The 25,513-nt window shown below is 38.2% G+C and overlaps 1 protein-coding gene across 1 annotated transcript in view; it reads right to left on the bottom strand.

Moving 5' to 3' along the window:
* SCAMP1 (secretory carrier membrane protein 1) overlaps positions 1–25,513 on the bottom strand; it is a 135,680-nt gene that overhangs the window by 21,994 nt on the left and 88,173 nt on the right. The window contains exon 7 of the mRNA XM_047088372.1: positions 260–361. Coding sequence (XP_046944328.1) covers positions 260–361 — 102 coding nt within the window. The remainder of the gene's footprint in view (positions 1–259; positions 362–25,513) is intronic.

Here is a 25,513-nt window from a genome sequence, read left to right as displayed (position 1 = left end):
CCTGCTCACTCTCTAAATACATAAACAACTTTAAAAAAAAAAGTTTGTTTCTTGAAAAAAAAAAAGATGGCAACCTAATTTTCATATAGAATGGTTTGCCCAAAGGTTATGCCTTAGACATTTTTTAAATTGCATTTTTTACTATTTTTACTTTTGATAATCTGGCTTTTCTATGTTAACTATTTTTAGGAAGCCAAAAATTATATAGAGGTACTACACAAACAGATTAAAACTAGAGTAATTAAAGTAAACGGCTTACCAGTTGCCCCAATTATGAAATCCTGCAGCTTGGAGTACATGAACAGCAAACTGACAAATATAGACGAAGAAGAATACAAAGAATCTGAATGAACTGTCACTCCTTTAAAAAAAAGGGGGGGGGAGGGGAGAAGAGAAAAAAGAGGAAAATGTCATTTTTCTCAGTACTTTTATATTCACATGAAGAAAAACATTTAAACATTAAGAAATAAAAATATTTTTAAAAATATCACTGGCAACCACTAAAGGCTATCATAATAATGTATGTGAGCCCTTTTTCCAATACTCAATGATGACACTGTAACTCCAACCTCATTTTTGGTCCTTTCACTTTTCAACTGTACCACAAACATCATGGCAAAAAAATTTTGTTTTCTTTTCAATTATTAAACAGTTTGAGTTATAATTATACAACAAACAGCAAATACTTTCAATACACATTTTGATAAAGTTTGACATATGATATACCCACGAATCTACATCCACAAAATAATGAGTATTTTCCAAAACTCCGTCTTCATTTCACTCACTGTTTACTGTCACTACAGTTTTCACATTTTACAATTTTACATAAATGGGATCATACAGAATATACTTTTTTGTCTGCTTTCTTTTACTCCACCCAATTATTCTGAGATTCATTTGTGTTGTTGCATGTGTCGAGTTCATTACTCTTCACTGAGTAGTATTCCACTGTATAGACCACGGTTTGTTTATTCATTCAACTACTGATGGACTTTTAAGTTAAATCTAGTTTTTTACTATGACAAATAAAGCTGCTATTAACATTCATGTATAAATCTTCACATGAACGTAAATTTCCTTTTCTCTTGGGTAACTATCTAAAAGTAGAACAGATTGGAAGGGAAGATGGCGGCGTAGGAGGACGCTGGGCTCACCGCGCGTCCTGCTGATCACTTAGATTCCACCTACACCTGCCTAAATAACCCAGAAAACCGCCAGAGGATTAGCAGAACGGAGTCACCGGACCCAAGTGCAGACGAGAGGCCCACGGAAGAGGGTAGGAAGGGCGGCGAGGCGGTGCGCGCTCCACGGACTGGCGGGAGGGAGCCGGGGCGGAGGGGCGGCTCCTTGGCCAAGCAGAGCCCCCGAGTCCGGCTTGCAAAAGCGGAGGGGCCTGACGGACTGTGTTCCGACAGCAAGCGCCACTTAGCGTCTGGGAGGTCATAAGTTAACAGCTCTGCTCGGAAAGCAGGAAGGCTGGAGGACAAAGGGAGGGAGAGCTGCTGAGCCCCCGGACGACAGAGCTCAGTTTGGCGGGGAACAAAGGCGCTCGCCAGCGCCATCTCCCCCGCCCATCCCCCAGCCAAAATCCCAAAGGGAACCGGTTCCGGCCAGGGAAATTGCTCGCTCCGCGCAAACACCCAACTCTGTGCTTCTGCGGAGCCAAACCTCTGGCAGCGGATCTGACTCCCGCCGGCTGCCACAGGGCCATTCCTGAAGTGGATCACCTAAGGAGAAGCGAGCTAAGCCTGCCCCCCCTGCCGCCGTTCACCTTGCCTACCCACCCCAGCTAATACGTCAGATCCCCAGCATCACAAGCCTGGCAGTGTGCAAGTAGCCCAGACGGGCCACGCCACCCCACAGTGAATCCCGCCCCTAGGAGAGGGGAAGAGAAGGCACACACCAGTCTGACTGTGGCCCCAGCGGTGGGCTGGGGGCAGACATCAGGTCGGACTGCGGCCCCGCCCACCAACTCCAGTTATACACCACAGCACAGGGGAAGTGCCCTGCAGGTCCTCACCACACCAGGGACTATCCAAAATGACCAAGCGGAAGAATTCCCCTCAGAAGAATCTCCAGGAAATAACAACAGCTAATGAGATGATCAAAAAGGATTTAAATAATATAACAGAAAGTGAATTTAGAATAATAGTCATAAAATTAATCGCTGGGCTGGAAAACAGTATACAGGACAGCAGAGAATCTCTTGCTACAGAGATCAAGGGACTAAGGAACAGTCACGAGGAGCTGAAAAACGCTTTAAATGAAATGCAAAACAAAATGCAAACCACCACGGCTCGGATGGAAGAGGCAGAGGAGAGAACAGGTGAACTAGAAGATAAAGTTATGGAAAAAGAGGAAGCTGAGAAAAAGAGAGATAAAAAAATCCAGGAGTATGAGGGGAAAATTAGAGAACTAAGTGATACACTAAAAAGAAATAATATACGCATAATTGGTATCCCAGAGGAGGAAGAGAGAGGGAAAGGTGCTGAAGGGGTACTTGAAGAAATAATAGCTGAGAACTTCCCTGAACTGGGGAAGGAAAAAGGCATTGAAATCCAAGAGGCACAGAGAACTCCCTTCAGACGTAACTTGAATCGATCTTCTGCACGACATATCATAGTGAAACTGGCAAAATACAAGGATAAAGAGAAAATTCTGAAAGCAGCAAGGGGTAAACGTGCCCTCACATATAAAGGGAGACCTATAAGACTCGTGACTGATCTCTCTTTTGAAACTTGGCAGGCCAGAAAGAATTGGCACGAGATTTTCAGGGTGCTAGACAGAAAAAATATGCAGCCGAGAATCCTTTATCCAGCAAGTCTGTCATTTAGAATAGAAGGAGAGATAAAGGTCTTCCCAAACAAACAAAAACTGAAGGAATTTGTCACCACTAAACCAGCCCTACAAGAGATCCTAAGGGGGACCCTGTGAGACAAAGTACCAGAGACATCACTACAAGCATAAAACAGACATCACAATGACTCTAAACCCGTATCTTTCTATAATAACACTGAATGTAAATGGATTAAATGCGCCAACCAAAAGACATAGGGTATCAGAATGGATAAAAAAACAAGACCCATCCATTTGCTGTCTACAAGAGACTCATTTTAGACCTGAGGACACCTTTAGATTCAGAGTGAGGGGATGGAGAACTATTTATCATGCAACTGGAAGCCAAAAGAAAGCTGGAGTAGCCATACTTATATCAGACAAACTAGACTTTAAATTAAAGGCTGTAACAAGAGATGAAGAAGGACATTATATAATAGTTACAGGGTCTATCCATCAGGAAGAGCTAACAATTATAAATGTCTATGCGCCGAATACCGGAGCCCCCAAATATATAAAACAATTACTCATAAACAGAAGCAACCTTATTGATAAGAATGTGGTAATTGCAGGGGACTTTAACACCCCACTTACAGAAATGGATAGATCATCTAGACACACGGTCAATAAAGAAACAAGGGACCTGAATGAGACATTGGATCAGATGGACTTGACAGATATATTTAGAACTCTGCATCCCAAAGCAACAGAATATACTTTCTTCTCGAGTGCACATGGAACATTCTCCAAGATAGATCATATACTGGGTCACAAAACAGCCCTTCATAAGTTTACAAGAATTGAAATTATACCATGCATACTTTCAGACCACAATGCTATGAAGCTTGAAATCAACCACAGGAAAAAGTCTGGAAAACCTCCAAAAGCATGTAGGTTAAAGAACACCCTACTAACGAATGAGTGGGTCAACCAGGCAATTAGAGAAGAAATTAAAAAATATATGGAAACAAACGAAAATGAAAATACAACAATCCAAACGCTTTGGGACGCAGCGAAGGCAGTCCTGAGAGGAAAATACATTGCAATCCAGGCCTATCTCAAGAAACAAGAAAAATCCCAAATACAAAATCTAACAGCACACCTAAAGGAAATAGAAGCAGAACAGCCAAGGCAGCCTCAACCCAGCAGAAGAAGAGAAATAATAAAGATCAGAGCAGAAATAAACAATATAGAATCTAAAAAAACTGTAGAGCAGATCAACGAAACCAAGAGTTGGTTTTTTGAAAAAATAAACAAAATTGACAAACCGCTAGCCAGGCTTCTCAAAAAGAAAAGGGAGATGACCCAAATAGATAAAATCATGAATGAAAATGGAATGATTACAACCAATCCCTCAGAGATACAAACAATTATCAGGGAATACTATGAAAAATTATATGCCAACAAATTGGACAACCTGGAAGAAATGGACAAATTCCTGAACACCCACACTCTTCCAAAACTCAATCAGGAGGAAATAGAAAGCTTGAACAGACCCATAACCAGCGAAGAAATTGAATCGGTTATCAAAAATCTCCCAACAAATAAGAGTCCAGGACCAGATGGCTTCCCAGGGGAGTTCTACCAGATGTTTAAAGCAGAGATAATACCTATCCTTCTCAAGCTATTCCAAGAAATAGAAAGCGAAGGAAAACTTCCAGACTCATTCTATGAAGCCAGTATTACTTTGATTCCTAAACCAGACAGAGACCCAGTAAAAAAAGAGAACTACAGGCCAATATCCCTGATGAATATGGATGCCAAAATTCTCAATAAGATACTAGCAAATCGAATTCAACAGCATATAAAAAGAATTATTCACCATGATCAAGTGGGATTCATTCCTGGGATGCAGGGCTGGTTCAACATTCGCAAATCAATCAACGTGATACATCACATTAACAAAAAAAAAGAGAAGAACCATATGATCCTGTCAATCGATGCAGAAAAGGCCTTTGACAAAATCCAGCACCCTTTCTTAATAAAAACCCTTGAGAAAGTCGGGATAGAAGGAACATACTTAAAGATCATAAAAGCCATTTATGAAAAGCCCACAGCTAACATCATCCTCAACGGGGAAAAACTGAGAGCTTTTTCCCTGAGATCAGGAACACGACAGGGATGCCCACTCTCACCGCTGTTGTTTAACATAGTGCTGGAAGTTCTAGCATCAGCAATCAGACAACAAAAGGAAATCAAAGGCATCAAAATTGGCAAAGATGAAGTCAAGCTTTCGCTTTTTGCAGATGACATGATATTATACATGGAAAATCCGATAGACTCCACCAAAAGTCTGCTAGAACTGATACATGAATTCAGCAAAGTTGCAGGATACAAAATCAATGTACAGAAATCAGTTGCATTCTTATACACTAACAACGAAGCAACAGAAAGACAAATAAAGAAACTGATCCCATTCACAATTGCACCAAGAAGCATAAAATACCTAGGAATAAATCTAACCAAAGATGTAAAGGATCTGTATGCTGAAAACTATAGAAAACTTATGAAGGTAATTGAAGATTTAAAGAAATGGAAAGACATTCCCTGCTCATGGATTGGAAAAATAAATATTGTCAAAATGTCAATACTACCCAAAGCTATCTACACATTCAATGCAATCCCAATCAAAATTGCACCAGCATTCTTCTCAAAACTAGAACAAGCAATCCTAAAATTCATATGGAACCACAAAAAGTCCCCGAATAGCCAAAGGAATTTTGAAGAAGAAGACCAAAGCAGGAGGCATCACAATCCCAGACTTTAGCCTCTACTACAAAGCTGTCATCATCAAGACAGCATGGTATTGGCACAAAAACAGACACACAGACCAATGGAATAGAATAGAAACCCCAGAACTAGACCCACAAACGTATGGCCAACTCATCTTTGACAAAGCAGGAAAGAACATCCAATGGAAAAAAGACAGCCTCTTTAACAAATGGTGCTGGGAGAACTGGACAGCAACATGCAGAAGGTTGAAACTAGACCACTTTCTCACACCATTTACAAAAATAAACTCAAAATGGATAAAGGACCTAAATGTGAGACAGGAAACCATCAAAACCTTAGAGGAGAAAGCAGGAAAAGACCTCTCTGACCTCAGCCACAGCAATCTCTTCCTCGACACATCCCCAAAGGCAAGGGAATTAAAAGCAAAAGTGAATTACTGGGACCTTATGAAGATAAAAAGCTTCTGCACAGCAAAGGAAACAACCAACAAAACTAAAAGGCAACCAACGGAATGGGAAAAGATATTTGCAAATGACATATCGGACAAAGGGCTAGTATCTAAAATCTATAAAGAGCTCACCAAACTCCACACCCGAAAAACAAATAACCCAGTGAAGAAATGGGCAGAACACATGAATAGACACTTCTCTAAAGAAGACATCCAGATGGCCAACAGGCACATGAAAAGATGTTCAGCGTCGCTCCTTATCAGGGAAATACAAATCAAAACCACACTCAGGTATCACCTCACGCCAGTCAGAGTGGCCAAAATGAACAAATCAGGAGACTATAGATGCTGGCGAGGATGTGGAGAAACGGGAACCCTCTTGCACTATTGGTGGGAATGCAAACTGGGGCAGCCGCTCTGGAAAACAGTGTGGAGTTTCCTCAAAAAACGAAAAATAGACCTACCCTATGACCCAGCAATAGCACTGCTAGGAATTTACCCAAGGGATACAGGAGTACTGATGCATAGGGGCACTTGTACCCCAATGTTCATAGCAGCACTCTCAACAATAGCCAAATTATGGAAAGAGCCTAAAGGTCCATCAACTGATGAATGGATAAAGAAATTGTGGTATATATACACAATGGAATACTACGTGGCAATGAGAAAAAATGAAATATGGCCTTTTGTAGCAACGTGGATGGAACTGGAGAGTGTAATGCTAAGTGAAATAAGCCATACAGAGAAAGACAGATACCATATGGTTTCACTCTTATGTGGATCCTGAGAAACTTAACAGGAACCCATGGGAGAGGGGAAGGAAAAAAAAAAAAAAAAAGAGGTTAGAGTGGGAGAGAGCCAAAGCATAAGAGACTGTTAAAAACTGAGAACAAACTGAGGGTTGATGGGGGGTGGGAGGGAGGGGAGGGTGGGTGATGGGTATTGAGGAGGGCACCTTTTGGGATGAGCACTGGGTGTTGTATGGAAACCAATTTGTGAATAAACTTCATATATATATAAAAAAATAAAATAAAATAAAAATAAATAAATAAAATAAAATAAAAGTAGAACAGATAGGTCACCTAAAAGGTATATGTTTTAACTTTTTAACAAATTGCCAAACTGTTTTCCAGAGAGGTTATTCCGTTTTATAGTCACAGTGGCACTGCATGAGTATTCCAGTTCTTCCACACATCTCACCAACACTTGGTATAGTCAACCCTTTAAATTTTAGTCATTCTTATAGGTATATAATGCTATCTCATGTAGTTTGAATTTGCATTTTCTAATAGCTAATGTTGTTGAGCACTTTTTCATCCGCTTTTTGCCATCCATACATCTACCTTCTGTCATGGACTGTTCACATCTTTTTTCAAGGTTTTAACTGTCTTTTCCTCTTATTGTTAGGTTTTATGAGTTTGGACATACCACTCACTTATCAGATAAATGCCTGGCAGGATTTTCTCCGTCTCTGGCTTGTCTTTTCATTCTTTGTAGAGTGTCTTTTAAAGAGCAGAAGTTTTGCCTTTTTATGAACTCTAATTTATGAGTTAGTTCTTTTATGGATCTTGAAATTACTGTTTTATCTGAGAAATCTTTCACAAAGCCAAAAACACAAGAGTTTTTTTTTTCTCTGAAGGTTTTATACTTTCAGTTTTGCATTTAAGCTTATGTTCCCTTTTGAATTAATTTTTTAAAATATAGTATGAGGTATGGATTAAAGTTTTTTCTTATTTACACAGCATTTCTTTAAAAGACTATCCTTTCAGTACTACATTACCATTTTATCTTTTTGAAAAATCAGTAATCTATATATGGGTGGGTTTATTTCTGGACACTGTTCTGTCCTACTGTTGGTACTACCTGCCTTCCTTTATGTCAGTATCACACTTATGATTATGGTGGTTTTCGATTAAGTTTTCAAATTAAGTGATGTTAGCTATCCAAACTTATTGCCCTTTTTCAAAGTTGTTTTTGTCATTCTAGGCTTTTATATTTCTCTATACCTTTCAGAATCACCTGTTCAATTCCATAAAAACAACCTGCTGGGATTTTTACTGGAATTGCATTGCATCTACAGATCCATTTTGAGAGAATTCAAATCACAGTAACATCAAATCTTCCAAACTATTAACAAGGTATACTTCTCCTATTATATTTTCTATATAGATGAACAAGAGATCTGCAAATAGTTTTACTTCTTCCTTCCTAATCTGGATGCCTTTTCTTTCTTTTTCTTGCCTGTTTATACTGGCCAGGATTTCCACTACAATGTTTTATGGAAGTGTTGAGAATGAACATCTTTATCCTGTTCTTCACCTTAGGTAGAAGGATACAGTCTTTCAGCATTAAGTATGGTGTTAACTGTTACAATTTTTCATAGATGCCTTGTTTTCATCCTGAGTGATTGAGTGTTGAATTTTTTCACATTGTATTTTAACATCAATTAAGATAATCTTATGATTTTTCTATTTCAGTTTATAGTATGGTAAATTATTTAATGTCAAACCAACCATGAATTCCTTGAAAAGCTCTATCCACTTGATCATGATACGCTATCTTTTTAACATATTACTGTATTTGATTTGTTTGGTAAGATTTTCAACTGTCGCAAATTTACTCCATTCTCTTTTTATCACAGTGACCATTCCAATGCCTAAACACATATTTCAAGGTCCTTAACATTTCAACTTACTCAGTACCAGCATAAAACTCCGTTTCCCTCATCAAAGACAAAACCAGAAGCCACAGAAATAAACCTCAACTTCCTGCTCAATACAATGACATTCCAAGTTTATATATGCCACCAACCTTTCTTACTGCTTATCTATGAGGAGGCAGTATCACTCATGTCGAAATCGACACTTGCATAAAAATATTTAGTCCATCACTCTATTCCTCTGGAGCATTCTACTTCAGTAGTTACTCATCTTATTTCCTAAGTGTCTTCACTTCTTCCACTAGGATCTTCCCAGTGTATAAACACAGAGTTTTCATCTTCAAATAGCCTTCCTTTAGCCCTGTCTTCCCTGCTTAACTTCCACCTCCTTGATCTACCTCCTTCTCACCAATAATAAGTCTTGATTTCCTCTACACATCCCATTCATTCATATATATATATATATATATATATATATATATATATAATTTATTGTCAAATTGGTTTCCATACAACACCTAGTGCTCATCCCAACAGGTGCCCTCAATGCCCATCACCCACTTTCCTCTCTCCCCCACCCCCCATCAACCCTCAGTTTTAAGAGTCTCTTATGGTTTGCCTCCTTCCCTCTCTGTAACTTTTATTTTTTTCCCCTCTTCCCCTCCCCCATGGTCTTCTGTTAAGTTTCTCAGGATCCACATATGAATGAAAACATATGGTATCTGTTTTTCTCTACCTTATTTCACTTCGCATAATACTCCCTAGTTCCAGCCATGTTGCTACAAAAGCCCATATTTCATTCTTTCTCATTGACAAGTAGTATTCCATTGTATATATAAACAACGACTTCTTTATCCATTCATCAGTTGATGGGCATTTAGGCTCTTTCCATAATTTAGCTATTGATGAAAGTGCTCCTATGAACACTGGGGTACAAGTGCCCCTGTGCCTCAGCACTCCTTATCCCTTGGGTAAATTCCTAGCAATGCTATTGTTGGGTCATAGGGTAGATCTATTTTTAATTTTTTGAGGAACCTCCACACTGTTTTCCAGAGTGGCTGCACCAGTTTTCATTCCCACCAACAGTGCAAGAGGGTTCCCATTTCTCCACATCCTCTCCAACATCTATCATCTCCTGACTTGTTCATTTTACAGACCCCATTCCTATTCACTTCTCAATCCACTGCAACATGGCCTCTCGTAATGTATTCCTCCAAAGGTACTTCAAAGTCATGACCAACCTATGAATTTCCAATGAACTTTCTCAAGTCTTTGTTTTTTTAATGGCATCTGACCTCTTTCTCTAACCTAGATTGCTTCTCAGTATCTTATTTCAAGATCCACCTCCATGTCACATTGTAAAACTGTGTTTACAGGAAAGCTTCCTAGGTGATGATTATATCTTCCAATGTTTGAACCACCGACTACAGGATGAAGTCCAAATAATGTAACCAAGCATATCTCTGTCTTCATAAAATAAACTGAAGAACATGTCTTGCTATGTCAATGCTTTTATTTATACTGTGTCTAAAATGCTCAATAGTCCTCTTTTCTGCCCAGCACACATGTACTCAGCTTTTAAGATGGGTCATTAAGTCGGGGGCGCCTGGGTGGCTCAGTCGGTTAAGTGTCCAACTTCAGCTCAGGTCATGACCTCACAGTTCAGGAGTCCGAGACCCTCAACGGGCTCTGTGCTGACAGCTCAGAGTCTGGAGCCTGCTTCCAATTCTGTGTCTCCCTCTCTCTCTCTCTCTGCCCCTCCCCCACTCACTCTGTTTCTCAAAAATTAATAAATGTGGTTTATATACACAATGGAATACTACGTGGCAATGAGAAAAAATGAAATATGGCCTTTTGTAGCAACGTGGATGGAACTGGAGAGTGTGATGCTAAGTGAAATAAGCCATACAGAGAAAGACAGATACCATATGGTTTCACTCTTATGTGGATCCTGAGAAACTTAACAGGAACCCATGGGGGAGGGGAAGGAAAAAAAAAAAAAGGACGTTAGAGTGGGAGAGAGCCAAAGCATAAGAGACTGTTAAAAACTGAGAACAAACTGAGGGTTGATGGGGGGTGGGAGGGAGGGGCGGGTGGGTGATGGGTATTGAGGAGGGCACCTTTTGGGATGAGCACTGGGTGATGTATGGAAACCAATTTGTCAATAAACTTCATATAAAAAAAAAAAATTTTTTTTTAAAAATTAAAGAAAAAAAGGTGAGTCACTAAGTCTACTCCCCAATCAAAGAGAGGACAATTAAGCACTACTGCTTAGAAAGAGGAGAATCCACATTTATGATTTCAAATTCTGTAAGAAAGATCTGTCCTTTCAGCTCCATTTGTTTATATCCGTATGGACTCATGGATATTTTTCTACTCTTTGGGTTAAAATTATACACTATCATTTTGTTGCTAAAATTATTCCAGCTTTAGCCTTTCAGAATCTGTTTGCTTAAGCACTTAATCTCTGCTCATGTTGTATTTTCCCTGTTCTAGAATCAGTCATTTCTCCAAAGCACACAAAAAAAGCAGATTTTAGTAGTTTATGACTAATGTTTTCTATATTAGATTTAAATCAAATCATTCCACTTTCACAGTAATTCTACCAGTAATATATTACACCAAGGCTGGTATTACTTACTGACTATAAAACTTAGAAAACTTAACCAACAAAAAACAAGTAAGTCCCACAACAAAAAAGTTCACAATATAAAAATGCTATTTTGGGAGCTCCTGGGTGGCTCAGTCACTTAGGCATCTGACTCTTGATATCAGTTCAAATCATAATCTCACAGTCTGTGAGACTGAGCCCTATGACAGAAGCTCTGCACTGACAGCACACAGCCTGCTTGGGATTCTCATTCCCTCTTTCTCTGCCCCTCCCCTGCTTCTGTGCACTGTGGGGGATAAGCTTAGGAATCCCCCAGGCTTACATCAATGGGTTAACAAGGCGTAAAAAAATACAAAGCCATAAAATGCTCACACCCGAGTTTGGGTAAACCAGATTGCCACCCCAAGAATGGGGGGATGCAAAGCCACCCCAAGAATAGGGAGGTGCAAGGAGCCAGGAATAGGGAGGTACAAAGGCACCCTGAAATAGAAAGGGGGTGCAGATCCCCCAGAACAGACAGGGAGGGGCAAAGACCCTAAACAGGAACAGGCGCAAAGGTGCCCAATACATAGGTATATGAAACAAACGAGATTAGATATTCAGGGTGGAAGCACCCCAATTCAGGATGGAAGCACCCCCAAGTACTATCGCAGAAAAGCTGCTTTCACAGGAGGATAAGGCCAAGTTAGGTAAATTGGTGAACTGGACTATGGACCACTAACTACACTGCAAGCAACGCAGCCCAGAGCAGACATGGTTAACAAAAGAAAAGGTGCCTTATTAATCCTGAGGTTATTCCCCCTATCTGTCTCATCCCCTAGGATAGCTACGTTAAACAGACACGGCGCCTCCTGTCTGCTGTTAACAATCATCTGCCCATCTGCCCGGCGCCAGGATTTTGTTTTATATGGACCCAAACCCCAACACCATATATCTTCAAAAAAAATCCCTTTTCCCTCACGTCCCCAAGTTGATATTCCCAGTTTCTTTGTCTCTTTGTACACGCCCATCACATTTGTAAGCTTTCTGATCTGAATAAATACAGGGCAAGGACCCTTATTCGGGGCTCGTGTCTTTTCCCAGACATTAGCCATCTCTTGCTTTAATCCTGCATCTACTCTTTTGCTGGCCAAAAGAGAACTTTAGACTTAGAGTCTACGACACTGCACATGTTCTCTCTCTCTCTCTCTCTCTCTCTCTCTCTCACTCTCTCTCAAAATAAACTTTTAAAAATGCTGTTTTTGCAATCTATATCAAAATAATAACAGCATTTTTCACAGAGCTAGAACAAACAATTCTAAAATTTTTAAGGAACTAGAAAAGTCAACGTAATGTTGAAAAAGAAAGGCAAAGTGGGAGGCATCACAATTCTGAACTTCAAGCTGTATCACAAAACTGTAATGATCAAGACAGTATGGTAGTGGCACAACAAAGACACACAGATCAAAGGAACAGAATAGAAAGCCTAGAAATGGACCCACAGCTATGGGGTCAACTAATCTCTGACAAAGCAGGAAAGAATATCCAACGGAATAAAGACAGTCTCTTCAACAAATGCTGCTGGGAAAACTGGACAGCGACATGCAGAAGAATGAACCTGGACCACTTTCTTACACCATACACAAAAATAAACTCAAAATGGATGAAAGACTTAAATGTAAGACAGGCAGCCATCAAAATCCTTGAGGATAAAGCAGGCAAAAACCTCTTTAACCTCAGCTGCACCAACTTCTTACTCAACATGTCTCCGGAGGCAAGGGAAACAAAAGCAAAAATTAACTATTGGGACCTCATCAAAATAAAAAGCTTCTACACAGCGAAGGATACAATCAACGAAACTAAAAGGCAACCGACAGAATGGGAGAAGATATTTGCAAATGACATATCAGATAAAGGGTTAGTATCCAAAAACTATAAAGTACTTATCGAACTCAACACACACACACACACACACACACACACACACACACACACACACACACACACAAATAATCCAGTGAAGAAATAGGCAGAAGACATGAACAGCCACTTCACCAAAGACATTCAAATGGCCAAATTTCTCTGAGATATAAACTCCATATACCAGCACTTAACTATCTGAACTCTTACCTCCAAGAGTGCCCAAGAGTGGTTTCTCTATAATCTATTCAAATTATTACAAATGCAAAGTTAGTCCAATTCAAATTTTAAAAATGTTGCCTCATTTTCAACATACAAGCAGTCACTGAAAATATAGGCCATTATATCAACATGATATAAGAGCATGTGAATCTGACTCTACTGTGAAAACAGTTTTACAACATGGGTTATACATTCCCTGCCAAAAGCCTAAAAATTATCAAAAATGCAAAAAAGTGAGCTAATCACAATGTTAAAAAGTATATTAAGTATAAATAACTCCCTATATACCAAATAGTGGAAAACACTATAAAGTGTAAATTAACAAACTTGAGCAATACAATCATCACATGAATATCAAGTTCATTTGAGATGTTTGAAGGAAAAGCCAGCTAAGGCTGAAGAAATGTGTAAATGCCACAAGACACCCAGGTAGACGGCTGTACCTGAGCCAAAATCAGAAAAAGTCCAGCAAGTAAAACATCATCGGGCTGCATAAAGACTTCTATTGGTATCCAGAACCAAAAGCAGTGGGTCTTGTATACATGAAAAGATTAGTAAACAAAATGTTTAAATAACAAAGCTTGTATATAGCCACTTTAAGCCAAAGAAGATGAGAGTACAAATAGTTAGTTAGAAAACCACTATTAATTGATTTAAGCTAAGTGGTTTTAAACTGTAATCTGCCTCAGTTTACAATCAAGTATTTATGTAAGTAATTATATTTATTCACAATAAACCCACCTATGTAATCTATTTCCTCATCAGTATAAATAAATAAACAATAAAAGCTTTCTGCTACTTGCCATCTGAGCTCTTCCAGATTAAAATCTATTGAAAAACCAAATCTCAAGCCAACTGGTTTTGGTTTAATGTCTTCAAATAATATACTGCCAAGTTATAACACACCTTTTAACAAAAAAGTCCTCCCCAAAATTTTCATATTAAATTCTCAGAAAACAGATTTATATAATCTTATATAAAGTTTATTTCATATTATATATCAGTATCAGCGATATTAACTATGGTTTGAAGAGGCAGAGAAGACAAGGTAGGTCATTATTTCAAAAGAGCTAATGGAAATTTCACATTTAACCATGATAAGGCAGCACAAGTTAAGTAAAATACCAAATGTTTTGTCTTCAGTAACTTGGCATGGTAACTAAGAGCATGTAGCTTTAGAGACAGACTTGGGCTTAAATCCAGAATCTCCGACTCAAAGTTGTATAGTTTCAAGAAAATTGAAACCTAAGTCTGAGATTTTCTATTTACAAAATGGGAGTAACAGTGGAATCTACTTTTAAATGGATGAAATGAATATAAAGGGCTTAACAGGGAATACGGAGGCACATTCTAAGTAATCAATAAATGTTACTTGTTGGTACCTCTACTACACTAGTACAAAACTGCACTAAAATTGTTTTGTTCATAGAATATTGTGCTCACACAAGTGATATCTGGCCTCTGATAAGATCATGAGCATTTCTGGGACATGGTGGGTAACTTCATTACTATTAAGAGAACAAAGTAATACGTGAGATTCCTGCTGATGTCATAACATTAGAATAAAATAGAACCTACAAAGTACAGCTACTTTCGTGGTCTTAATTACTGTTACTTTGGAATGCAACACTCTAGAAACCAACCCCATTTCACTCTAATAATTTTGTGCTGAAATCAATTCTTTTTGAACAGGTGCTCCACAGGTAAGCTTTAAAAGGAAAGAGCACAAAACCCACCCAAATTGTGCATAAAATTTTGCATATATATTTTTTCTTTAAAAAAAGGACTCAAAATTTTTATATTCATAATGGAGTCTGTGACATAAAAACCATTTAAAAATCATTCACTAGATTAGTCTAAATGAAAAAGCATAACACTGGGATGAAAGAGACCCTAGATCCCTACACTCTGTCTTCCTCCTGTCTAAGCTTTTCCAAAAGCAGAAGGAAATAAAAAGTTTGCATGTAATAAAATTTTTTTTTTACTGATTTATTTTCAGAGAGCGCACGTGTGTGTGTGTGTGTGTGTGTGTGTGTGTGTGTGAGAGAGAGAGAGAGAGAGAGAGAGAGAGAGAGAGAGAACAGGGAAGGGACAGAAAAAAGGGAGAGGGAAAGGAATAGAAAGAAAACCAAGCAGGCTCTACACTGTCTCAGCATACAGCCCAACACAGGGCTTGATCTCACAAACCATGAAATCGTGACTTGAACCGAAATCAAGAGTCGAACGTTTAACCAACGAACCACCCAGCAGGCTCCCCAGTAATGAAATTTTAAACTTAAACAATTTTAAACCTAGACCTGAGATTCAAGGTCTATATCCTTTACACTTAACCGAGTCTATATTTTGTAATAAAAGTTAACATTGATTGAAAATTATGTGTCAGTGACCATGGCAAACACATGAATTAGCCATTTCATTTTTACAATACCCGCTGTGAGGTAGGCAACAATACTGACTCCCTTTTGGGGCACCTGGGTGGCTCAGTCGGTTAAGCATCTGACTTCAGCTCATGTCATGTTCTCACAATTTGTGGGTTCAAGCCCTGCATCAGGCTCTGTACAAAACAGCTCAGAGCCTGGAGCCTGCTTCAGATTCTGTCTCCCCCTCTCTCTCTCTGCCCCTCCCCAGCTTGTGCTCTCTCTCTCAAAAATAAACATTTTTAAAAATTTTTAAAAATTGACTCCCTTTTACTGATGAATAAACAGATTTAGAGAAGTTAAATGATCCAAATACAGAGCTGGTAAGAGAAATGCTGAGACCTATTTGTGAAGTTAATGTTTTTAACCATGTGATAAATCTATCTATAGGCTATTATTTTAATTCCATTTTGCCCAAGAAAGCCAGTTATCAATCAACAGGATGTGAATGTCTAAATTAAATTAACTTCAAATGCTCACTGTAGTGTTTTCTATATAAGGTGAGATTACATATTTTCTTTTCATTTGTGATAATTTCAGTTCTCTAAAACACTCTCTTTTAAGAAGAGTCAAGGAGGATACAAAGAACAAAATACTATTTTGCAGCAAATCAGAAAATAAGGATTGAAATTAAACAAAACTTTCACTTGATTAAACAAAAATTTTCCTAACAAATGAAATCTCACATCTGAATTGCCATTCAATTTAGAAAGCATAAGTAATGAAAATCAGTCAGTAGTCAACCATTTAAACAATTTTTTTAAATGTTTATTTATTCTGAGGGGCGCCTGGGTGGCTCAATCAGTTAAGAGTCCAACTTTGGCTCAGGTCATGATCTCATGGTTTGTGAGATCGAGCCCTGCATTGGGCTCTGTGCTGACAACATGGAGCCTGCTTGGCTCTCTTTCTCCGCCCCTCCCCTGGCTCATACTTGTGTGTGCTCTCTCTCTCTCTTGCTCTCTCTCAAAATAAATACACTTAAAAAAAATTTTTTAGATGTTTATTTTTGAGAAAGAGCACAAGCGAGGTATAGGGGCAGAGTGGGAGAGGGGGGAGAGGGGAGAGAGAGAGAGAGAGAGAGAGAGAGAGAGAGAGAGAAAGAGAGAGAGAGAAAGAGAGACAGAATCTCAAGTAGGCTCCATGCTCAGAGTGGAACCTGATGAAGGGCTTGATTCTACAACCCTGTAATCATGACCTGAGCTGAAATCAAGAGTTGGATGCTCAACCAACTGAGCCACCCAGGCAGCCCGACACCTAAAACTAACTCTTAACTATACCATATACAAATGTTTCTTACCTGGTTTTGCCATTCAAGGAACAATGCTACTCAGCCTATTTGTATTTTCTGCTAATATCAGATGAGTGCAAAATAACCAGCTAAAGAAATAAAAAATCTAGAACTAACTGATTAAAAGATATTTTAAAAACCTTTGTCCCATCTACCTTATTTCCGTATTTACTGCAAACCTCAACTATTTTAAAGTGGGAGGGATTTTAAAATTCTGCAACTAACACCACCTTATGCACTTCAGCTGGTATATAAGAAAGGTACACCTGAAAGTACATTTGATCCTTGAACAACACAGGTTGGAACTACATAGGTCCACTTATACATGCTTTTTTTTCAAGAAACATATTGGAAATTTTTTTTGTAGATCTGCAACAGTTTGAAAACAAGGAGCCTAGAAACATCAAAGAAAAAGTTATGTCATGATGATAACTGTATATGTAGATACTTGTTTATTTTATCATTTACTACAACAAAAATATATAAATCTGTTATAAAAAGTTATCACGGGATGCCTGGGTGGTTCAGAGGGTACCGAAGTGACTGACTTCAGCTCAGGTCATGATCTCACGGTTCAGTTCACGGGTTTCAGCCCTGCACTGGGCTCGCTGCTGTCGGCACAGAACCCACTTCAGATCCTCTGTCCCTCTCTCTCTGCCCCTCCCCTGCTCTGTCTCATAAATAAATAAACATTAAAAAAATTTTTAAAGAGTCATCACAATTATATATATAAATACTTTCTACATGATACCATTTACAGTCAAGAGACACACAGACAAGTATAAAGATGCAGTATTAAATCATAACTGCATAAAACAAACTGTAATACATTCAGAATTACCGTAAGAGTGGTCTCCCACAGTTCTTGCTTATTTTTTATCATGTTTAGTACAATACAGTGAACCCTGAATAACATGATGGGACCCATACAAACTCTAGTGATGCTGGAAGTGCTCCCAAGAACAGAGAAAAGTCACAGCATTACAGGAAAAAGTGGAAATGCCTGATATGTACCATAGGCTGAGGTGTGCAACTACAACTGCCCACCATCTTAAGATCAATGAATCCAGTATAAGGACCATTCCAAGAAAAGGAAATTCATGAAGTTATCACTGCAGTGACAGTAACAGGTGGCAAAAGTCTTACATTTTTTGCTAAATACCTTTTAATCTTGTATTGAAAATGCAGCATTTATGTGGGAGCCAAGATTGCTGTAATAAAAGGAAAACTTTAAAGCAAAAGGAAAGTAAAGGATCTAAAGCTGGAGAATTTAACACTAGAAAAGGATGGTTTGATAATTTTACACAAAGGTTTGGCTTAAAAAATGTCAAGACAACAGGAGAAAGCAGCTTCTGCCAACCAAGAGACAGAAGTTGAGTTCCCAGATGCCATTAAGAAAATCACTGAGAAGAAAACATATTTGCCCAAATATGTGTTTAAGGCAGATGAGGTGCCCTATTAAAGTAAAAAAAAAAAAAAATGCCACAAAGGTCATTTATTAGCAGGGAAGAGAAGTGAGCACCAGTATTTAAGGCAGGAAGAGACAGGCTAACTCGACTTTTTTGTGCAAATACAGGCAGGTTTATAATTAGGACTGCCCTTATCTTTTAAGCTTCTAACCTCTAATCCTTGAAGGGACAGGATAAACACCATCCACCAGCCCTTTGGCTGTACAACAAGAAGGCCTGGACAATGAGAACCCTTTTTCTGAATTGGTTTTATTGATGTTTTGTCCCTGAAGTAAGTAAGTACCTTGCCAGTAAGGGACTGCCTATTAAAGTTCCTCTGAGGGGCGCCTGGGTGGCGCAGTCGGTTAAGCGTCCGACTTCAGCCAGGTCACGATCTCGCGGTCCGTGAGTTCGAGCCCCGCGTCAGGCTCTGGGCTGATGGCTCAGAGCCTGGAGCCTGTTTCCGATTCTGTGTCTCCCTCTCTCTCTGCCCCTCCCCCGTTCATGCTCTGTCTCTCTCTGTCCCAAAAATAAATAAACGTTGAAAAAAAAATAAAAAAATAAAGTTCCTCTGATATTGGACAATGTCCCTGACCACCCGGATTCCTATGACCTGAACACCAAAGGCATCGAAGTGGTCTACTATGCCCCCAAATACAATGTCTCTAATTCAGCCTCTATATCAGGGAATCATAAGGACCTTTAAGGCTCATTACACATAGTACTCCATCAAAGTATTGTTGGTGCAATGGAGGAGAACCCCAACAGACAGATCATCATGAAAGTCTGCAAGATTTACACTGCTAAAGGTGCCACTGTTGTAAAGAAAATGCCATGAGAGCTATCAAGCCTGAAATAATAAATTCCTGCTCAAGAAGACTGCGTCTAGATGTTGTACATGACTTCTCAGGACTTATGACAGAGCCAATCAAAGAAATCATACAAGAGATTGTGATAATGGCAGAAAGAGAAGACAAGAGAAGAGAAGAGAAGAGAAGAGATAAGAAAAGAAAAGGGAAAAGAAATGAACCGAAACGAAACAGAAAGAAAGAAAAGGCAGGGAGGGAGGGGAATGATTTCAAAATATGGATTATGGATCTTGGAGAAATTTAAGAGGTGAAAGATATCACCACACCAGAGGAATTAACGGACATGAGTGCTTCCAAATCAGTGCCCGATGATGAGGAAGAAGACGGAGAACAAACAGCGTGAGAAAACATACTAACATTAGAAATCTGACAAAAGGGTTCTGATTATTCAAGGCTGCTTTTGACTTCTTTTATGATATGGACCCTTCTTGGACACAAGCACTAAAAACCAAAGCATACAGTGGAAGAAGGACTGGTACAATACAAACATTTTTAGAAAGATGAAAAGCAAAATAAATCAGACAGAATGGACAATAGATTTCCATAAAGTTACACTATGTGCCTGCCTCTCCTTCCACCTCTGCCACACCTGAGACAGCAAGACCAATCCCTCCTCTTGATCCTCTTCCTTACCGTAAGAGTGGTCTCCCACAGTTCTTGCTTATTTTTTATCATGTTTAGTACAATAGAAAACATGTTTAGTACAATAGAAAACACGTTGAGTTTTCTCAACGTGAAGATGACAAGGACAAAGACATTTATGATGATCTACTTCCATTTAACAAGTGATTATAAACAATCATCATGCCATATAGTTAATCAACTTACCTGTTGTGTATGTGTCTTCATGTAGAAATCTAGTAACTATACAGTAAGAACTGTATGAGACATTCTGTGTCATCCTCACCTGAGTAGTCATCATATAAAACATCATGTGCAAGACTTGTATGGAAGCAGAAAGCCTATTCTTACCCAGGTGTAAGGTGAGTGATATTTAATATAACATTACTAACATGTTGGATTTCTTACTGTTTTTTTGTAACTTTGCTTTCAAAGAATTATTATATCATATATACATTATGTCTCTCTTGTAACGGGAAACTGCTTATCATCCTATCATCAGAGGTAAGTGTTTTTGTTTTTTCACTATAGTATTTTCAGGGGCACCTGGGTGGCTCATTCAGTTAAACATATGACTCTTGATTTTGGCTCAGGTCATGATCTCACAGTTTGTGAGTTTAAGCCCCATGTCGAGCTTTGTGCTGGGAGTGTAGACCCTGCTTGGAATTCTCTCTCTCAGCCCCTCCCCTACTTGCATGCACTCTCTCTCTCAAAATAAACTTAAAAATACATAAATAAATAATATTTCTAATACATTATTAGGAATATATCTGTAATATGCCATAAAAGTTTTGAGTTCATTAGTGTATAGACTAGGCTATCAAAAAGCAACTAAACTGTTGCTTCTTCATTATTAATGCATGAATCATTATACTTATAAATATGAATTTCCTTTTCAAGTATTTTCATGTTTGATGTCTAGTGTTATACATATAATATCTAGAGTATTTTGTATGATATAAGATAATATTGATATAGATAACTGATAGATGATTCACCTTATAAACAGACAATGCAAACTTATGGTATCAATAAATACAGGAAACGTATTTTCCTTGTGATTTTCTTAGTAAGTTTCTCTTTTCTAGCTTACTTCATTGTAAAAATATAGTATATACTATATAAAACATACAAAATAACTGTTCATTGAATGTTTACGTTACCAGTAAGGCTTTTAGTCAACAGGCTATTAGTAGTTAAGTTCTGCAAAGTCAGAGTTATACACAGATTTTCAACTGTGCAGGGTGTTAGGGCATCGTTCAAGGATCAATTATACCTATTTACTGCAAAGTGCAATTATGTCAAACAGTACCATAGGTTATCTTCGCAATCAATTTGCCTTGAAAAGAATAACCTATTGAAAGAACAATAAAAAAAAGAAAAATTTACAGATAGTTTAAAGAAAACTGTTAAAGTTTATTTAAATAAACTTTTTAAAGAATAATTTAAATACCAAAAGAGTAAGTCTCAAGTCTAAGAAAGAACTGTATCTCTCAAATTAAAACCAAAATGCAGTGGCAAAAGGCTTCCGCTTAGGAAACTATAGGAAATAACCAAACAGATACGGCAGAGAAAAAGACATGACAACAGATATAAATAATACTTCAAACAAGTTCATCAACACACTCAAAATAATTAATCCAGAAGAAGGCAAGAATGAAAAAGAAACAAAGAATAGTTGGAATAGAAAACAGCTCATAAAAAAACCAGATTTTAATCCAACCAGATCAATATATGTAAATAACATAAACAAACTAAAAGATATTGTCAACTTGATTGCAAAACCAAGAACCAACTATATGTTATCTACCAAAAAGAGCTACTTTAAATGTAAACACACTAAAAGGTTAAAAACAAAAGAACCAAAAAATATGTAACAGGCAAACACGAATCAAAAGAAAGCTGGGGTGTGGTTATAATATTATCATATAAAATAGATTACAGAAGAAGTATTATTACCAGGGATAAAGAGGAACGTTAGTAATGATAAAGAAGTCAAAACACAAAGAAAACATCATAAATCTGTTTCTACCTAACAAGATAGTATCAACCTACATGAAGCAAAAACTGATAGAATTAAAAGAACCAGAAAAACCCATCAAGTCAGAAATTTCAACCTATCTCTCTCAGGAACTGACAAAACAAGTAGACAAAAAAAATCAGTATGGTTACAGAAGACCTGAACACCACTATCAACCCATATGACCACACAGATATTTACACAACATTCTTTCCAACTTAGCAGAACATACATTCTTTCAGGTGCACACAAAAGCGGGTGTTTCAGAGTTTTAAAATTCTACTATGTGGTATATCATTCTGGTTAAAAATTAAGAAAATCAACTTCACACATTATAGTTACAGAGAAATATCCTTAAGCTTCCGGAAAGGGTTTTTACATCACACTCAGGAAAACTATTACGAAATAAGCTGCATAAAAAGTAATAGGCCACTTTCTTCTCCACATTCTCAACATTAATTACTTGGGGTAAAAAGCTATTCAAGAAATAAAGAGGGGTGCCTAGGTAGCTCAGTCTGTTGAGCATTCGACTTCGGCACAGGTCATGATGTCACGGTTCATGAGTTCAAGCCCCACGTCAGGCTCTGTGCTGACAACTCAGAGCCTGGAGCCTGCTTTAGATTCTGTGTCTCCCTCTGTCTCTGTCCTTCCCCTGCTCATGCTTTGTTTGTCTGTCTCTCTCTCAAAAATAAATATATATATAAAAAAAAGAAATCAACATTATTAGTAACTATTCTAAAATAAAGAGAATAAGTGAAGATCACTGAAGTACCTGGATTCACCACAAATTAAGTGATAATGTAAATATAACAAAGTAGAAAGGAACACAGGAACCCTATTCAGTCTGAAGGCCTAACTGAAAAATCTCAGCAACTTGAAGACCCATTCAAAAGATAGTAAATATTAAACAATATCAAGTACTAGATCTAACTTATAGACTCTAAACCATATATACATACACATGTAAGAAAATACGATAAACAGTAGGTTCTCCTTGCAGATGGCCAAAAGACACATGAAAAGATGCTCAACATCACTTATCAGGGAAATTCCAGTTAAAACTACAATGAGGTATCACCTCACACATGTCAGAATGGCTAAAATCAACAACACAAGAAACAATAGGTGTTGACAAGAATGTGGAGATAGAGGAACCCTCTTGCACCGTTGGTGGGAATGCAAACTGGTTCAGCCACTGTGAGAAACGGTATGGAGGTTCCTCAAAAAATTAAAAATAGGACTACTGTACGATCCAGCAATTACACTACTGTTTACCAAAAAAATACAAAAACACTAATTCAAAGGGATATATGCACCCTAAAGTTTACAGTAGCATTACCTCCAATAGCCAAATTATGGAAACAGCTCAAGTAACCATCAATTGATGAATGGCTAAGGAAGATGTGGTACATATTTATAATGAAATATTACTTAGCCATCAAAAAAGAATGAAATCTTGCAACAACATGGAAGGAGCTAGTAAGTATAATGCTAACTGAAATAAGTCAGTCAGAGAAAGACAAATACCGTATGATTTCACTCATGCGGAATTTAAGAAACAAAACAAGCAAAGGGGGGTGGGTAGGAAACCAAGAAACAGACTCTTAACTGGAAAGAACAAAGTTGCCAGAGGGAAGATAGGTGGGGGAATGGGTGAAATAGGTGATGGGGATTAAGGAGTTCACTTGTGAGGAACACAGGGTGATGTATGGAAGTGTTGAACCATTATATTATACACCTAAAACTAATATTACACTGTATGTTAACTGGAATTTGAATAAAAACTTAACAAAATATTCTTTAAATAGAAAAAAAAATTCTCTCTTTCTCTGGTTATATAAACAGAGAAGATGAAAAAGAGTAATTACAGGGGAGCCTGGGTGGCTCAGTTGGTGTCCGACTTTGGCTCAGGTCATGATCTCACAGCTCATGAGTTCGACTCCCGTGTTGGGCTCTGTGCTGACAGCATGGGCCTTGGAGCCTGCTTTGGATTCTGTGTCTCCCTCTCTCTCTGCCTCTAAACCCACTTGCATTCTGTCTCTGTCTCTTTCAAAAATAAATAAACATTAAAAAACAAAAGAAAAGGAAAAGTAATTACAAAAGGCAGCATTTAACTGAAAGACTTTCATTTAAACAGCATATAAATAAACTATATCAATTCCTGAGCTTTGAATATGTTCTCATGCTTAAAGTATCTGTTTAGAGAAAAAATTAAACTTTCTCATTCATTCTCTATTAAAATGTCTTTCAAGATGTTAAAATGATGTTACAGTTCAATTACAGTTAATTTCTAATTTCAATGAGCAAAACAGTCCAACATAAAAGGCATAATATACCCTTGGATATTAACCATGGGGGAAACAGACAAAAAAAAACCTGTCTGTTGTCCAGAGACAGCTTCCCTTTTTTTTTTTTAATTTTTTTTTCAATGTTTATTTTTGAGAGACAGAGACAGAGCATGAGTGGGGGGAGGACAGAGAGAGAGAGGGAGACAAACAGAATCTGAAGCAGGTTCCAGGCTCCAAGCTGTCAACACAGAGCCTGATGCAGGACTTGAATGCACGAAACATGAGAGCATGACCTGAACCAAAGTCCTATGCGTAACTGACTGAGCCACCCAGGTGCCCCTAGGCAGCTTACTTTTAACAAGTATACTTTCAAGAAGGTTAGAAATAGCCATCCTAACAAGTAAAAGGCTAAACTGAAAAATCAGCAACTCTTCTTAAATCCCAAAGAAAAGTGAGATCACAGGGCAAACTGCTACCCCAAAATTGGAGAGACGGGTGAAAACAGAAAATCAAAAGTTACAGGAGCAAAAACCTCTGCAGGAAGCAGTGCCAGGGTAGAAAAATCTGAACTATAATCGATGAATTGTTGGAGGCTCAGAGCAAAAAGCTCTTAGAGTTAAAATTTCCAGGGAGACCTAGTCATGGGGGAGCCTGAAATATATGTTTTACCAACAGCTCAACCTGGTTCTCACAGTGAATACGGTGGGGTGGGGATCCCCTCATGCTTGTGGCAGAAAGAGGAGAAAAGGAACAGTGTGCTCCAGAGCACTCTGCTTATCTTAACAAGGTCTGCCCGTAGGAGAAACTAACTAGAGCCTAATCTCCAGAGGGCTTTACTAGAATCTAAACCTCATTATGAAAGGGACATATGCAACTGTCCCATCTAAGTGGGTAGGGGGCCTAAGAAACATTGATCAAATTCACAGTCCAGAGGCATAGGCTCACAAAAAGACAAAGACCTAATCTTAGGATTAAAGAATACTTTCCCTTCCCTCCCCGACAACTTTAAGTCATATTACTAAAGGCAAAATTTACAGCAGTTTGTTTTACCTAGTACATCACATCTAGCTAGGAAGTAAAAATTAGCAAGTATACTAAAATGCAAAAAAATACTGTGTGAAGAGAGAGCAAGCATCAGACCAGAGTCAGATA

This window comes from Lynx rufus, unplaced genomic scaffold (assembly GCF_022079265.1).
Source record: "Lynx rufus isolate CCGP_SWC_20201006 ecotype Redwood Valley unplaced genomic scaffold, mLynRuf1.p SCAF_1, whole genome shotgun sequence".
Lineage (NCBI taxonomy): Eukaryota > Metazoa > Chordata > Mammalia > Carnivora > Felidae > Lynx > Lynx rufus.
The sequence above is the reverse complement of the archived record's forward strand: the minus strand, read 5'-3'. Positions and strand labels throughout refer to the sequence as shown.